The sequence below is a fragment of the Chamaea fasciata genome, unplaced genomic scaffold (genome assembly GCF_029207755.1).
Source record: "Chamaea fasciata isolate MVZ Bird 193981 ecotype frontalis unplaced genomic scaffold, bChaFas1.0.hap1 SCAF_18, whole genome shotgun sequence".
Lineage (NCBI taxonomy): Eukaryota > Metazoa > Chordata > Aves > Passeriformes > Sylviidae > Chamaea > Chamaea fasciata.
The window spans coordinates 1,684,912-1,700,192 of NW_027094103.1; the positions used below are offsets into that span (position 1 = coordinate 1,684,912).

General features: G+C 68.9%; 1 protein-coding gene across 1 annotated transcript; it reads right to left on the reverse strand.

Moving 5' to 3' along the window:
* Window positions 1–391: 391 nt before the first annotated feature.
* On the reverse strand, window positions 392–11,264 carry LOC136298853 (EMI domain-containing protein 1-like). The gene is given in 16 exon segments (XM_066199893.1): window positions 392–889; window positions 2,820–2,904; window positions 3,540–3,584; window positions 3,663–3,707; window positions 4,300–4,353; window positions 4,438–4,490; window positions 4,577–4,663; window positions 5,357–5,494; window positions 5,679–5,777; window positions 6,058–6,184; window positions 6,303–6,364; window positions 6,454–6,594; window positions 8,427–8,530; window positions 8,617–8,730; window positions 11,069–11,109; window positions 11,111–11,264. Coding segments are annotated over 16 exon segments (1,431 nt in total). The 5' UTR covers window positions 11,216–11,264; the 3' UTR covers window positions 392–758.
* Between the last annotated feature and the right edge of the window lie 4,017 nt (window positions 11,265–15,281).

Consider the following 15,281-nt stretch of genomic DNA (forward strand, 5'->3'; position numbering starts at 1 on the left):
CCGCCACAAGGGCATGGGAGGGGATGTAGGTACAGCGTGTCCTGCGTGGAACAGGGGGGAGCCCCAGTTGTGGTGGCACAGGTGGGTGTCCCACGAGTGCTTTGACATGGGTGGGTGTCCCAGGGGTGACATTGCTTGGATTGGTGTCACATCGTGAGTGGGTGTCCCATGGCACAGTCACGTGTTCCCCGGGTGTCCCTGAATGCCATCCCATTGCATCCCATCCCATCCCATTGCATCCCATTGCATCCCATCCCATCATATCCCAGCCCAGCCCAGCCCAGCCCAGCCCAGCCCAGCCCAGCCCAGCCCAGCCCAGCCGCCCATTCTCATACCTGCCCACGTCACCTGGGAGGTCCCTGGCACACCAAGCAACACCACAGGACACGGATTTGGGGACATTTAATGACCTCGCGGGTCCCAAAGCAGCGAAGCGTGCGGCGCAGCGGGGTCCCCACCCGGGGGGTCCCCACCGCCAGCCCCCCCAGTCCCCTCCCCCCAGCCTGGGGTGCCCGGGGTGGGGATGGGATGGGACAGAATCCATCCCCCCGGAGCTGCACCTTGGAGCAGGGGACAGAAATGGGGTTGGGGACATCCCTCGCCCTCCCGAGGGCTCAAGCAGCGGCAATGGGGGCGAAGCGTCGTGGGGGCAGCTGTGCCGCGCCACCAGTAGCACCAAGAGGGGGGACGGGGGGTGACCCCGTCCTGCTCCCCGGGGGGGCACGGCGGGGGTGAGCCGGGTGACGCCCCCGCCTCTGTCACGGCTCCGGGGGGACCCGGCGGGGGGAGGTGACGATGCGGTAGGGGAGGTGGCCGCTGCCACGCTTGCCACGGGGCACCGCGGGGGCCGCCGTGCCGGGGGCGCCGCTGCCTGAGCCGGGCTCTGGCTCTGCGGGAAGAGAGGAAAGGGTGTCAGGGGCTGGGATGTCATCGCCCGCTCCGAAAATCCCCGAACGGGCGCTGGGGGCTGTGGGTGTTCCGCCCCACAGAAATGGGGGCCGTTGCCCCCCTGCGGCTCTGGGTGTCCCCAACCCCTGGGGACGTCCCCCCGAGGACCCCCCAGCTGGCACCCCTGCCTGGCACCCCCGGTTGGAGCCCTGTGGAAAAGCACAGCTGGGATGGGGAGGGGGAGGGGGGATGAGGGTGGGGGGCACCCGCTGTCTCCAGCTGGGCTCCCTGGCACGGGGGGGTTGGCACCAGGGGATCCCTTGGGAGCTCTGGGAGCTGCTTCAGTCCGAGAGGGTCCCCATGGTCTCCTTTGGGCCTGGGAAGATCCGTGAGTCTCCCTTGGCTTGGAGGGGTTTCCATGGTCTCCCTTCTCCAAGGATTTCCTTGAGTCCTGGGGAGCTCCGGGGTTTCCCTCAGCCCAAGAGGGGCTCCCTGGTTGCCTCTCTCAATCCAAGGGGACTTCTCTTGGTTCCAGAGGGGCTCTGGAATTCCCCTAGGCCTTGGGGGTCCTCCATGGGTCCGAGAGGGGTTTCCATGGTCTCCTTCGGAGTGAGGGGGTCTCTCCATGGTCTCCCTAAAACCTTGGGGAGCTCCAGAGTTTCCCTTGGCCCACAAGGATCTCCATGGCCGCCTCTCAATCCAAGAGTAGTTCCATGTTTGCCCCTCTCCATCCGAGAGGATCTCCATGGCGGCTCCTCTCAATCCGAGCAGGTCTCCCAGCTCTCCCGTGGCCCTGGCGCTCTGCAGTGCCCCGTTCCCGGTGGCTCCAGCCCCCCGTGCTCCAGGCCCGCTCCCGGGGGCGCTCCAGGGGGTGGTTACCTGGCCAGATGATGGCTTCCAGCAAGGTGACCCTTCTAGCCAGGACCTCCAGCCGGGCCTGCTGCCGCAGGAGGGTTTGGAAGCTACTGGCCTGGGGGAGAGGGAGAGAGCAGAGCAGAGCAGAGCAGAGCAGAGCAGAGCGCGTTGGCCCCGCGGCGGGCACGGCACAGGAGTACGGCATGGGGACACGGCACGGGGACACAGGGTGGGGACACGGCACGGCAGGGGTGGCACAGCACGGCGGGGGGCACGGCAGGGGTGCAGCCCCAGCAGGATGGAGGTGCCAGGGCACGAGGAGGGGGTGCCAGGTCTCCAAGGAGGGTCCTCCTGGTCTCAGAGGGGTGCCGGGGACTCCCCCATCCCTAAGGGTCCATGGGGACAGGAGGGTCCCTTGTGCTGGCCCTGTGGCAGACACTGCTGGCTTGATGTCCCTGACAGTGCCCGGATGGGGACATTGATGTCCCTGAACTGGGGGTGCTCCCTCTGCCATCCCCCAGCACGCTGAGCCCCCCAATAGTTAGGGGGACACATCCACAACCTGTCCAGGGGGACACTGATGTCCCCAGCTGGGGGTGCTCCCTCTGCCACCCCCCAGCACTCTGAGCTCTCCAAAACGTGGGGGGATATGTCCCCAACCTTGTCAGAAGGCCACCAGCTTGCCCCCAACACTGAGACTGTCACAGGTGTCCCCGCCCGAGGTGCTTGCGGGCCTCTGGGGTGCCCGGGTGGGGGACCCTGGTGGCCTTTCCTGGTCCCCAGTGCTGGTCATGGTGCGACCACGAGGGCGATGGCATCATGCACAGCTGACGTCACGATGGCCAAGGGCCACCCTGATGTCATGGGGGCCTGGTGACCTCCCAGCAGGGATGGGGGTCACCCCTGGAGGGGGGTCACTCCGCTGTCCCCCCATGGCATGAGGAGGGGCTGCCGAGGGTCCCCTGCCTGCAGCTCCATGACATCAGGGAGCCAAGGGCCACCGTGACGTCACGGGGACCTGGTGACCTGCTGGCAGGGGTGGGGGTCACCCCGGGGGTCCCCATCCCCCTACTCACCGTAGAGCCCAATCATTGTTTCCAAGATTAAAACCCTCTCCGCTAAAATCTTCAGCGCCTCGCGGAGCTGGTGCAAACCCTCCCCCTGGGGAAGAGAGGGACGGGCTGAGGGAGGCTGCACCCCAAATGGCCCCAGGCCACCCCGTGGGGGGAGAACGGAGGGGACATGGGGACCCCCCAACTCACCACGGCACCAGGGAGAGGGGTGGGGCTGTCCCGGGCGGGTCTGAGCCCACCCTGTGCCCCATCACCCAGTTCAGGTGACATTGGGCACAGCCAGGGACCTCCAGTGCCCCCGTGGGGGTGCTGGGGATGAGAAATGGCACTGGGAAGAGCTGGGGACACCCAGGACGTCACTGGGGTGACATGGGGGAGGTGTGGGGCACTGGGAAGAGCTGGGGACACCCAGGACGTCACTGGGGTGACATGGGGGAGGTGTGGGGCACTGAGAAGAGCTGGGGACACCCAGGACATCACTGGGGTGACATGGGTGAGGTGTGGGGCATTGGGAAGAGCTGGGGACACCCTTGCCAACACTGGGAACCCAGGGACAAGCTCTGGGGCAGTGGGAACAAGTGGGGACATCATAGGGGCCCTGGGGACCAGATGCAGAAGGCAGCAGGGAGGGTGTCGGGGTCCTCCCATGGCCATCACCCCCCCACCCGACCCCTGGCAGCACCGTGTCCCCCTCCCGTCCCCGGTGTCCCCGGGGCCACTCACCCAGGTGCCCCTCTCGCCCGGCTCGCCCCGGGGGCCCGGCTCGCCCTGAAACACAGAGAGGAGAGGGCCTGGCAGCAGGGGGCACGGGGGGCTGCGGCCGGGGGGCCCCACCCACCCACCTACCTGTGCCCCGTCCTGCCCGCGGCTGCCCGGGTGGCCCTGGGGACCCTGCGGGGGGACAGAGCCCATCAGCACCCGGGGGGCACGGCCAGACCCCCACCAAGGAAGGTGCTGGCAGACCCCACAGCAGATCCTCCAACCCAAAAGCCCCAAACCCACCCATGGTCTTGAACCAGACTCCCCGAATGTCCCCATGGCCACACACGGGATCCCTCCATCCCAGCCCCCCACCCAGCCCCAGCTCCCCCACATCTCCCCCCAGCCCTGAACCCCACCCCCTAAACATCCCCATGGCCCCCCAGCCCCATTCTGGGGGGGCGCAATCCTGGGGACACTGCCCACATCCACACCCCACGGCGGGGTCCCAGCTCCCTGTCCCCACGGAGGGACCCCGAGGGCAGCGGCTTGGGGCCACCCAGCAGGAAAGGGGCGTCTGGAGCAGGGATGGCCCCAAACCACCTCACTGCGTTGCCACCCCACCCTGACACGGCCACCCCAGGGGACTGCAGCAGCTGCCTGGGTGGCCCTGGGGACTCTGCGGGGGGGACAGAGCCTGTCAGAACCCCTGGGGGGCACGGCCGGACCCCCCCGGCTGACACCCCCGCAGCCGGTGTCACAGTGTGGGGCTGGGGGCACTCACCCTGTCCCCCTTCTCCCCGGGGGGCCCGGCAGCTCCGGGCGCTCCTGCTCTGCCCTGTGTGAGGACACGGTGGGGACATCAGCCCTGGGGGGACACTGGGGCTCAGCCCCACCCCGTGCCCCCCACCCCTGCACTTACATCGGGTCCTGGGGGCCCGGGGGGACCGATGGGACCTGGGGGCCCGGGGGGACCTGCAGGAAGATGGGCCACAGCTCAGCCCCACTTTAGGGCACCCGAAAGCCTTGGGGGGTGACAAAGGAAGGGGGGACACCCTCACCCATCGGCCCCGCGGGTCCGGGGGGTCCCATGGGACCCATGATGCTCCTGGTGGCTTCAGGGAAGGTGTTGGAGAGGACAGGGTCCCCTGTGGGGAGAACGGAGGGGGGTGTTTGGGGCCAGGCCCCCCGTGGCTCCCGGCATCACCTGGGGACCTGGGGGATCACATTCCCCTCCCCCGTGTCTCATCCCTGTCACCCCAATGATGGCAGGAGGTCCCCAGCTCTTCCCAGCGCCCCACACCTCATTCTGGGACCCCAATGTTGGCAGGGGGTCCCCTGCAGTGCCTGGTGCCCCCCACCTCATGCCTGGAATCCTGGTCAGGGCTCCCTGGCTGTGCTCAGTGCCCCACACTTCATCTCTGAGCCCCAGTGATGGCCTGGGGGTCCCCGGTGCTGCCCAGTGCCCCACAGCTCATCCCCGGGACCCCAATGATGGCCTGGGGGTCCCCGGTGCTGCCCAGTGCCCCACAGCTCATCCCCGGGACCCCAATGATGGCCTGGGGGTCCCCGGTGCTGCCCAGTGCCCCACAGCTCATCCCCGGGACCCCAATGATGGCCTGGGGGTCCCCGGTGCTGCCCAGTGCCCCACAGCTCATCCCCGGGACCCCAATGATGGCCTGGGGGTCCCCGGTGCTGCCCAGTGCCCCACAGCTCATCCCCAGGGACAACCAGGAGGTCCCCAGAGCACCCCCAGCCCAGGTGATGCTCAGACCCCCCAACCCAATCCCGTTTTTGGGGTCACACTGGGAGGGGACCCCCCCCGCCCAGCCCCTCCTTACTGGGCTCGGCCAGGTGGGGAATCTCTGGCCCCACAGGGGCAGGGGGGCCCGGGGGGCCGGGGGGCCCGGGTAACCCCTTCTCTCCGGGGAGCCCCCTGGCTCCATCCCGGCCGGGTGGTCCTGGGGGGCCGGGGGGACCTGCAGGGAGGATGAGGAGAAGAGGATGGTGAAGATTGGGGTGTGCCCAAAGCTGTGCAGCGCTGGAGTCCCGCTGAGCCCCCAGATTGCTGCACGGACCCCCCAAGATCTGCCCACCAGGAAAGGGGGGGCTCGGCTGGGCCAGGCACCAGGCTGGGGTCCCCCCCACAGTGTCCCCCCTTACCTGGTGGCCCCACTGGACCCTTCACTCCAGGAATTCCCGAGGGTCCCCGTCCTCCCGCGTCGCCCTTGCGGCCGGGGGGTCCCCTCCAGCCGGGTCTCCCTGCGGCAGAGCAGCACCCTGAGGGGGGGACAGCCCCTGGGGGTGCCCCCCACCCACACCCGCTCCCCACCATCAGCCGCGCCCTCCCCAGAGCTGGCCTGTCCCCTGTCCCCGCGGGTGGCTCAGTGTCGCAGCTGGGGACAGCTGGGGTGGGACAGCTTTGCTTTTCCCCCAAAGCGAGGGGTCGTGCACCCTCCCCCCCAGGTACTGACAACATCCGGGTGCGTTCCCAGCCCTGTGGGCGCTGCCGGGTGGCACTGTCACTGTCACCCTGCCTTACCGTCATCCCCGGGGCTCCCGCGGGCGGCCGGGGACCCCCAGAGCTGCCCGGCCTCGGGGCCCCTGCCCGGGGCGCCGCCTTTGGGTGCTGCTGGGCTGGGGGGCTCGGCCACCGCCAGCCGGGCCACCTGGCAAGGACACAGCAGGGGTGGGTGACAGCACGGGGCACAAGGTGACCCCCCCCAGGGCTCTCGTGTCCCTCGGGGGGTGCAGGGGGAGGTGGCCAGATCCCAAACCGGGACTTGCCTGCGCCTCCAGGGTGGCGAGCCGCGCCGTCAGCTCCCCGACACGGCTGCAGTTCAGGCACCCTGCGGGGGGAAATTGGGGGGCACAGGCGGTGGGGTGGGGGGCGCCCAGCCCTCTGTGCCCACCCCGGCACGTCTGGGGAGGGACCCACCTGAGAAGGCCGCGGGGTGCAGGGGGGGCCGGCGCGGGGCGGCGCTGGGGCGCCCGGTGTCCCGCAGGGTGAGGAGGGCGTGAGCCTCTGCCGAGGAAAGCGGGGTCAGCACGGGGGGACCCCCCTGTGGGGCATCGCCTCCTGTGGGACACCTTCCTCTTGTACTTCCCTCCAACATACTGGGGGGTGCAGGGCCCCAGCCTTGCTCTGGGTGAGCCTCAGATCCCCAATGCCACCCAAAACCCCGAGTCGGGATTGCCCAAAGCCCACCCATGGTCTTGAACCAGGCCCCCCAAATCTCCCCATGATCACCCCAATCTCAGCCCCAAACTCAGCCCCAGCCCCCCCCCAAATCCCCCCCTCAGTCCTGACCCCCATGTCCCCAAACACCCCCATGGCCCCTAGCCCCATTCTGGGGGTGGCTTTGGAGTGGGGGGCACAATCCTGGGGACACTGCCCACACCCACACCCCGTGGTGGAGTCCAAGTCCCCTGTCCCCACCGAGGGATCCTGGGGACAGCGGCTTGGGGCCACCCAGCATGGCAGGAAAGGGGTGTCTGGAGCAGAGGTGGCCCCCGAGCCCCCCCACGCTGTCACCCCACCCCGGCACGGCCACCGCCGTGCTGCAGGGGACAGCCCTAAGTGGGGCCAGATGTGGGGCAGGCGGCCAAGCACACAGGGAGGAGGAGGAGGAGGAGGAGAAAGAGCGGGAGAAAGAGGAGGAGGAAGAACCCCCCACCTCCTCCAGCACTGCTCCCACCCAGCTGCCTCCGGACCCCCGTGTCACCAGCTGCCCTGCAGACCCTCGGTGCCGCCCCAGGGTGTCCCCACCCCTGGGTGCCACCCACTGCCCTCACAGCCCCGGATCCCAGAGAGCCCGAGCTGGGCTGGGAGCCGCAGCAGGGTCCTGGGGGAGAGGGAGGAGGAGGATGTGGTGACAATGGGGACAAAGACCCCCTGTCAGGAGCTGGCAGCGCTCATCCCCCCACGCACGGCACAGCCTCGCACCCATTCATCCACCGCCCACCCACACGCGGCCACTCGTGGGTGGGGGGCTGCACCCCCTCGTGGGCACTGCCTGCCCAGGGATGTCCATCTGTCCATCCACCCACACCCCATCCATCGGATGCTTCAGTTCCCCAGCCCAGGCACATCCCGTTGCCCACCCACTCCTGTCCACCCGACTGTCCATCCACTGCCCCACCCACCCAGGTGGGGTCTCTCTCCATCCATCCACACACAGGGACACTCTGTCACCCACCCAGGAAGTTTTATCCAGCCCCTGCCCACTCATCTGTCCATCCATCAGCACAGCCAGCCATTTGTACACAGGAACATCCACACTCTCACACACCCATGGCAGAATCCTTCTGTCCGTCCATCCATCCATCCATCCATCCATCCATCCATCCATCCATAGGAATGTTCATCCATCCAATCACGGGAACATCCATCCGATCATCCATCCATCCATCCATGGGAACATCCATCCATGATCCATCCATCAGCCATCCATCCATCCATCCATCCATCCATCCATCCATCCATCCATCCCTCCATCCATCCATCCATCCTACCCTCCACCCACAGCAAAATCTATCCATCCATCCCTAAATGAACATTCATCCCTCCTGCCTTCATCCATCCACCACTGAAAAACATCCATCCATCCATCCATCCATCCATCCATCCATCCATCCATCCATCCACAGGAATGTTCATCCATCCAATCACGGGAACATCCATCCGATCATCCATCCATCCATCCACGGGAACATCCATCCATTATCCATCCATCATCCATCCATCCATCCATCCATCCTTCCCTCCATCATCCATCCATCCATCCCACCCACCCACCCCAGGTCCTTCTCCTCACCCACCCCCGCCAGTGACACCAAAGGCCGTGTCCCACAGCCTCTGGGTGCCACCTGCCCACCCTGCACAGGCCCCCCATCCACGCCGGCTCCCACCTTCCTCACAGTTGGCTCCGGTGTGTCCGGGGCAGCACCGCCACTCCAGCGCCGTCAGTGTCCTGTAGGTCACCCTGTAGAGGGGCCGCACCACGGCGCGGTAGCTGCGGACAGAGGGGTGGCACTCAGACCCATCCCGGGGACATGCTGGGTGTCCCTGTCCCCAGGGGACCCTGGTGGCCCCGCTCACCTGCCCCCGCTGCAGGCCAGGGGCCAGCGGCAGCCCTGGAAGACCCTCTGGAGGAATGTCCCGTTCTGGACGTGGCATGACACCGTCCGTGTCACCGTGTAGGAGCACCAGTTGCTGCAAGGGAAAGCACCGATGTCACCAGCCCTTCCACGGGGACACCGTGGGGGTGCTGCCACCCAAATTGTCACCCTGGGAGATGCCCATGCCCAGTTTTTGGGGTGCTCATGGGGAGCCCTGCTCTGACCTGCGGGGCCCCACATTCCTGCTGCATTCCCGGCATGGCGCTGGCGCCGGCTGGCCTGGAGCGGGGCCCGGAGCCCCCCCGCACCCCCAGCCCACCCCACACAAAGGCTCCTTTCTTCTGCCCCACATGCCAGGCTCTGCCCACCCCCTCCCCGGGCACCCCAGGCTCAGTTTCCCCCTGCAGAGGGGGACACACCAGTGCCACGACGCCCAGTGTCCCCGTCCCCGCGGCAGGAAGGACTCGTCGTACCCTCGGCAGCTCCAAACTCAAAGGCTGCACAATTTGGGTCAAAAAATGAGCTTTTTGGGGCCGCTGCAGTGCTGCAAGGAGGGAGGCGGTGGCAGCAGGGACAAGCGGGCACCGCGGGGGGGACAATTGTCTGGGAGGTGCCGGAGGCGGGGGGGAGGACAGCGGGGTGGCACAGGGCTTTCCGGCTGGGCAGCGTCCCAGGCGGGCACCGTGCCAGGGCTCTGGAAGCACGGAGCCTGCCGGGGCTGTCGCCACGCTCCCGCTGCCACCCTGCCGTGCCGAGGGGTCCGGGGTGGCACCGTGCCCCTTGGAGGGAGACCCAGCTCCTGGGCGGTGCCAGCTCCAGCTGTGGAAATGCCTGTTGGGATGGGATGGGGATGGGTCCCGGCTCGTTTCCCAGGGGGAATGCCCTCCCGGGAGCGAGGCAGGAGCTGGCAGGCTTTGGCATGTGAGCGCCCGCGTGGCCTGGCGTGACCCCGGCCCACCCGGCACCGCACGGGCACCGAGGGGGTCCAGGCTCTGCTGCCAGGGCTTGCGCCCACCCGGGGCAAAGCCCACACCAGGTTTGGCTCCGAATCCCGCTCCCATTCCCAAAAGCAGCTGCTTGGCTTTGTGCCCCCGGCTTGGGCACGTGGGATCCCAGCGATGCTGGGTCAGGGAGGGACGGGGTGGGATGGGGTCGGGGCTCGTGGGTGCTGGGTGCTGGCCTGGGGGGTCGCGGGGGGACACGGCAGGGTTGTGCCAAGGCGCCGGGGGCTTCCTGGGCTTGGCCGGGAGGGGAAGGGGAAATGAGGCGGCTTCTGCCCGTCGCCTCACTGAGCCGAGCGGAACCGGGAGGTCCCGGCAATCCGGTGCCGGAGACACGGCCAGACCCGAGGGTTTCCTGTAAACAACCCCCCCATCCCGCCAGCACCCCCCCCGCCGCTGCGGCGGGACAGGGACCACAGCCCCCCACAGCACCCACAGACCCCCGGGCTGGGCCACCTCCTGGGCCGGGTACATTCATTCTTCACCGTCCCCAGCACTCCCAGTATGCCCAGCACTCCCAGCAGCCCCAGCACGCCAAGGCAGCCCCAGCACGCCCAGTATGCCCGGGGAGCCCCACCGTGCCCAGCATTCCCGGTAGTCCCAGCATGCCAAGGCAGCCCCAGTATCCCATTATGCCCAACCAAACCCAGTAGACTCAGCATGTCCCTGTATGCCCAGGCAGCCCCAGGAGTCCCAGCAGCCCCAGCAGTGCCAGTATGTCCTGAAAGTCCATCCCAGTAGCCCCAGTAAGCCCAGTAGTCCCAGCAGCCCCAGCCCCAGTATGCCTGGGCAGCCCCAGGATCCCAAAATACCCGAACAGCCCCAGGATCCCAAAATGCCCAGGCAGCCCCAGTAGCCCCAGCACCTCCCAGCACCCTGCCAAGTCTGGCAGCTCTGATACCCCCAGTAAGTCCAGCTAGACCCAGTAACCCCCCAGTAAGTCCTGCTGGCCCCAGTAACTCCCAGCCCCAGCAAGTCCAGCCAGCTCCAGTATCCCCCAGTACCTCCAGCCCTTCCCTCCCCAGCAGCCCCATGCCCCACAGAGCCCCTCCCCGGGGTGCCCAGCAGCCCGTGCCCCCCTGTCCCCGGTGCCCTCACGCCTGGTCCAGAGCCCCCCAGCACCCCCAGCACTCCGTGCCTGATGCTCCCCACAGCCGATGCCCTCATCCCTGATACCTTGTTCCTCTGGTACTCACAGATCCCCGGAGCCTCCCAGGTTCCCCATCCCTGGTGTCCCTCATGCCCGAAGCTCCCGGGTCCCTGATGCCCCAGGTGCCAAAAACTCGGTACCCAGTACCCGCAGCTGCCGGTGCCTGGTGCCCCCCGGGACCCACAGCCCCCGGTACCTCCAGCAGCGATGGTGCCCCCATACTCGGTGCCCGCGTCCCCGTGTTCCCGGTGCCCGCATCCCCGTGCCCCCGGTGCCGGTACCTGCGGGCGGCGGGCGGCAGCAGGGCCGGGCTCCAGGCGGCGGGCGGGCAGCGGCAGCAGCAGGCAGAGGGACAGGCAGAACCCCAGGGCTGCGGGCAGGGCTGCGGGCAGGGCCGGGCGGCGGCAGCACCCCCAGCCCCCGGCCATGCCGCTCCGCGGGGCTCGGCGCTGCCCGGCCACCGGCACCGGCACCGGCACCGAGCGGGCGGCGGGGGAGGGGAGGAGGAAGGAGGAGGGATGGAGGAGGAGGAGGGATGGAGGAGGGACCCCCCGCCTGCCCCCCCGCTTGCTCGCCCTCCTTCCGCCCCGCGGGCACAGGGGTCCCGCTGGCGGGGCGGACACGGGGTGCGGGGGGCAATTTGGGAGGTTGTGGGAGACAAACCAGCTCGGGGGGAGGGCAGGAACGGGGGGCCGGGGGCGGTGGGGGCCCGGGGAAGGCTCAGCGCGGGGAGGGGGCGGCTGCGGGACACCGGTCCCCGTGGGAGCGATTAGGGACCGGTGTGAGCGTAGGGACACACGAGTGTGCAGCACCCTGCGTGCACATCCCTGTGGATTTGCACACGAGTGTGCACACAAAATTCTCATTTGTTCATTGTTTACACGCTTGTACACACACGGAATCCACACGTGTGTGCCCATAGAGTCACACCAGCGTGTGCACACCCAGGTATGTTTGTGCCTGCGTGTGTGTGTGCGGCCCGGGCGTGTGCTCACCCACCCTTCTGTCTGTCTGCCTCTTTGTCCGTCCGTCTGTCTGTCTGTCTCCTGCTGTTCTTCCAGCTGCCTCTGCCATGTGTGTGTGCGTGTGTGTGGTCCCCGTGTCGGGGCGTGCAAGGAGGCCATGTGTGTGTGTGTGTGTGTGTGTGTGTGTGTGTGCATGGGTGTGCGCGGGTGGTCCCCGCCGGGGGCCCCTACAAACTGTCTGGGGACACATCCCTGCAGTGGCAGCACCCCGGGACTCCCCACCTTGTCGCCTGTGGGGTGTGGGTCACATCCCCCCACCCTGCCCTGGTCACCCGTGGTGGGGACACAGGAGAACCCGGCGCTGGGGCGCTCCCCCAGGGACCCCCGCCCATGGTGCCCCTTGGGGTCACTGCCACCCCTCCGGCCCCCCCGCCCGGGTGTCCTTGAGGCGGGCCCGGGTGCTGTTTACCCTCGGGGGTGCCGCAGGAGCCGAAGGTCACCCACGCTCCTGCCCAGACTAAACACGGCTGTGGCGGCGCCCGGGGTCGGGGGGGGGGGGTGGGGGGGGGGGGGGCCCGAGGGTGGGGACAGCGGGTTTTTGCACCGGGTTGATGCTCGTGTGTGTCCCCACACATGATGTAGGGCCCAGCCTCAGCTGCACAGAATCTTGTCCCCAAGGCCCTAAATGACACCCAGCCGGCCCTGGGGTCCCCCGCCAGGTTGTCAACCCCCTGTCTGATGGCTTGAGCCCCCTTCAGGGCTCCTTGGGGGGGGGGGGCGGCTTCAGGCCCCTGTGCCATGGCCCCTGTCCCATCTCTGTGTCCCCATCACAGCTTTATGTCCCCTTATTAAGTCCCAGCTCCATGTCCCTGCTCTGGCTCCAGGTCCCCATGCCGTGTCCCTGCCCCTGGATTTATGTCCCCCATGGCGTGAGCCAGCTCTGTCCCCATGCAGTGTCCCCACCCCAGCTCCAGGTCCTTCTGCCATGTCCCATTTCCAGATCGCTGCCCCTGTCTCCGTGTCCCCATGCCCGTGGGGTGCCAGCCCCGCCCCCGAGACCCGAGCACAGCTCATTGCACCCATGGCAGCGGGTGGCCCCTGCCCGTGTGGGCTGGCAGGGAGGGAGGCCCCCGCTGTGGGGACAGGAAGGGGGACGAGTGGGTGTCCCCATGCCCGACCCCGCTCTGCCGGGACCCCCCGGGCTGCCACGTCACGTGCCCGAAACCACCAGGTGGCACTGCGAGGCCACCGCGGCCATCGCTGCCCGGCCCCCAGACCAAACCCAACCCTGACCCCAAATCTGCCCCTCCCTGGGCACAGCCCCAGGATCAACCCCTCTGTCCCAAATTTGTCCCTTCTTAGGCACAGCCATAGTGACAACTCTCCTGTCCCCAGACCCGTCCCCAAATGCCTCTCCCATGGGTACAACCCCAGTGTCACCTCCCCTGTCCCCAATCCTGTCCTGCCATGGGCACAGCCATGACAACTGCCCTGCCTCCAGATCTGTCCCTTCATGGTCTCAGCCAGGACGACAACTCCCATCCCCAGATCTGTCCCCAAATCTGTCCCTTGGCAGGCAGAGTCACGAGTCCTTGGACTGAAGGCGGCAAATACTGGGGCGCCTTTGTGGCCTCCTGCCACCTCCTGTGCCTCAGTTTCCCCACAAGGTTGAGGGGACAGCTGTCCAAGCAGGGTGGTACGCCTGAGGGGCAATCCCCCATGGGGACATCTAGTGTGTGCCCCCAGTGTGTGTCCCTGGTCCCCCACGCGTGTCCCTGCCGTGGGCGCTCAGTCACGGCGGGTGTCCCTTGTCCTGGTGTGTGTCCCCACTGTAGATGCCCACAGCCACCACAGGTCCCCTACATGTCCCAAGAGTGACCCCACAGTGCCCAGTGTGTGTCCCCGGTGTGAGTGCCTGGCCCCGCTGTGGGTGCCCGATCCCAGTACGGGTTTCCGGTGCGGATGCCCGATCCCAGTCCAGGTCGCCGTTGTAGACACTCCAACCCCCGTGCGTGTCCCCAGCGCAGACACCCGGTCCCGGTGGGTGTCCCCCGTGCGTGTCCCAGCTTCCCCGACCGTGACCCCGCTCCCGATGCGCGCCTCCGGTGCAGATGCCCGGTTCCCCGTGAGTATTCCCGATCCCGGTGCCGATGCCCGGTTCCCCGTGCGTATTCCCGATCCCGGTGCCGATGCCCGCTTCCCCGTGCGTATTCCCGATCCCGGTGCAGATACCCGCTCCCCCGTGCGTGCCCCCGCTCCCCGGCGCGCGTTCCCGGCGCGCGTTCCCGGCTCGGGTGCCCGCGGCCGTGCGCGCCGCCGGTGCCGGTGTCGGTGGCTGCCTGGCGCTGGCTGAGCGCTGTCGCCGCCCGGCCCCGCGCCCGCCGCCGCCGCCGCCGCCGCTGCTCCCGGTGCGGCTGCGGGTCCCGGTGCGGCTGCGGCCGCCGGAGGTAACGGCGCGGGGGGCCGCGGCTGGGGCGGCGGCGGCCATGGCGGGGCGGGGGGGCGGCTCGGGGGGCGGCGGGACCGGGCACCGGCGGGCTGGGGGATGCCGTGCATGGCGGGGAACCGGGCACCGGGGTCTGGGGACGAGGCACCGGGGGGGGGAGGCTGAGGCTGCCGTGCCTCGGGGGGACCGTGCGCCGGAGGGATGGGGGCTGCTGTGCATCGGGGGGAACCGTGCGCCGGGGGGGCACACAACAGGCACCGAGCGGGGGGAGCCTGCCGCGCTCGGGGGTGCCGTGCTCCGGGGGGGCCGTGCGCCGGCGGCCTGGGGGCTGCCGTGCATCGGGGGGGACCGGCTACCGGCGGGAGACCCTGCACCGGGGGGCTGCCGTGCGGCGGGGGGGGGGGACACCGTGCACGGGGGCCAGGCCTGGCCTTTCAACCCCCCTCCTCCACGAAGAGCAGCCGGGCCCCGGTTTGGGGGGGCTCTTGTCCCCGGGGATCGTCCCCGCCGCGCGGTCCCGGGGGGGCTCAGGGCTAGGGTGAGGGTCCCCCCGCTCCGCGGTGCTCGGGGTCACGGCGGGCGCGGGGCTGGGCGCACACGCGTGTGGGGTGCGCGGTGCGTGTGTGCACGGCCGAGCCCGTGCGTGTGGCCGTGTGTGTGTCCGCGGGGGGGTTGTTGTGCTGCCGTGGCTCCCCGTGTCCGTCCGCGCGCCCGTGGCGGTCCCGCTGTCTGTCCGTGTCACCGGCTGTGCGTGTGCCAGCGCGTGTGCCCGTGTCTCTCCGTGTCAGTGTGTCTGTGTGTGCCCGACCGTGGCTGTCCCTCTGTCTGCCGCCCGTTTGTGCAGCCAATCCCCCTTGCCCGGGCCCCCCACCCGCCGCCGTGGGGCTGGGGGCTGCCGTGGGTGGGATCGGGGCCGGCCGGGAGCGGGGGGCCGGGATCACCCCCAGCCCGATGCCTGCAGTGCAGATCATAAATCAGCGGCGGCTGGAGCGGGATCCGGGGCCCGCTGGCTCCTCGGCACCCAAAGCACCGGCGCGGGGAGCGATGAGGCTTCCCGGGCTCGTGGAACTCCCAGCAGCCCCC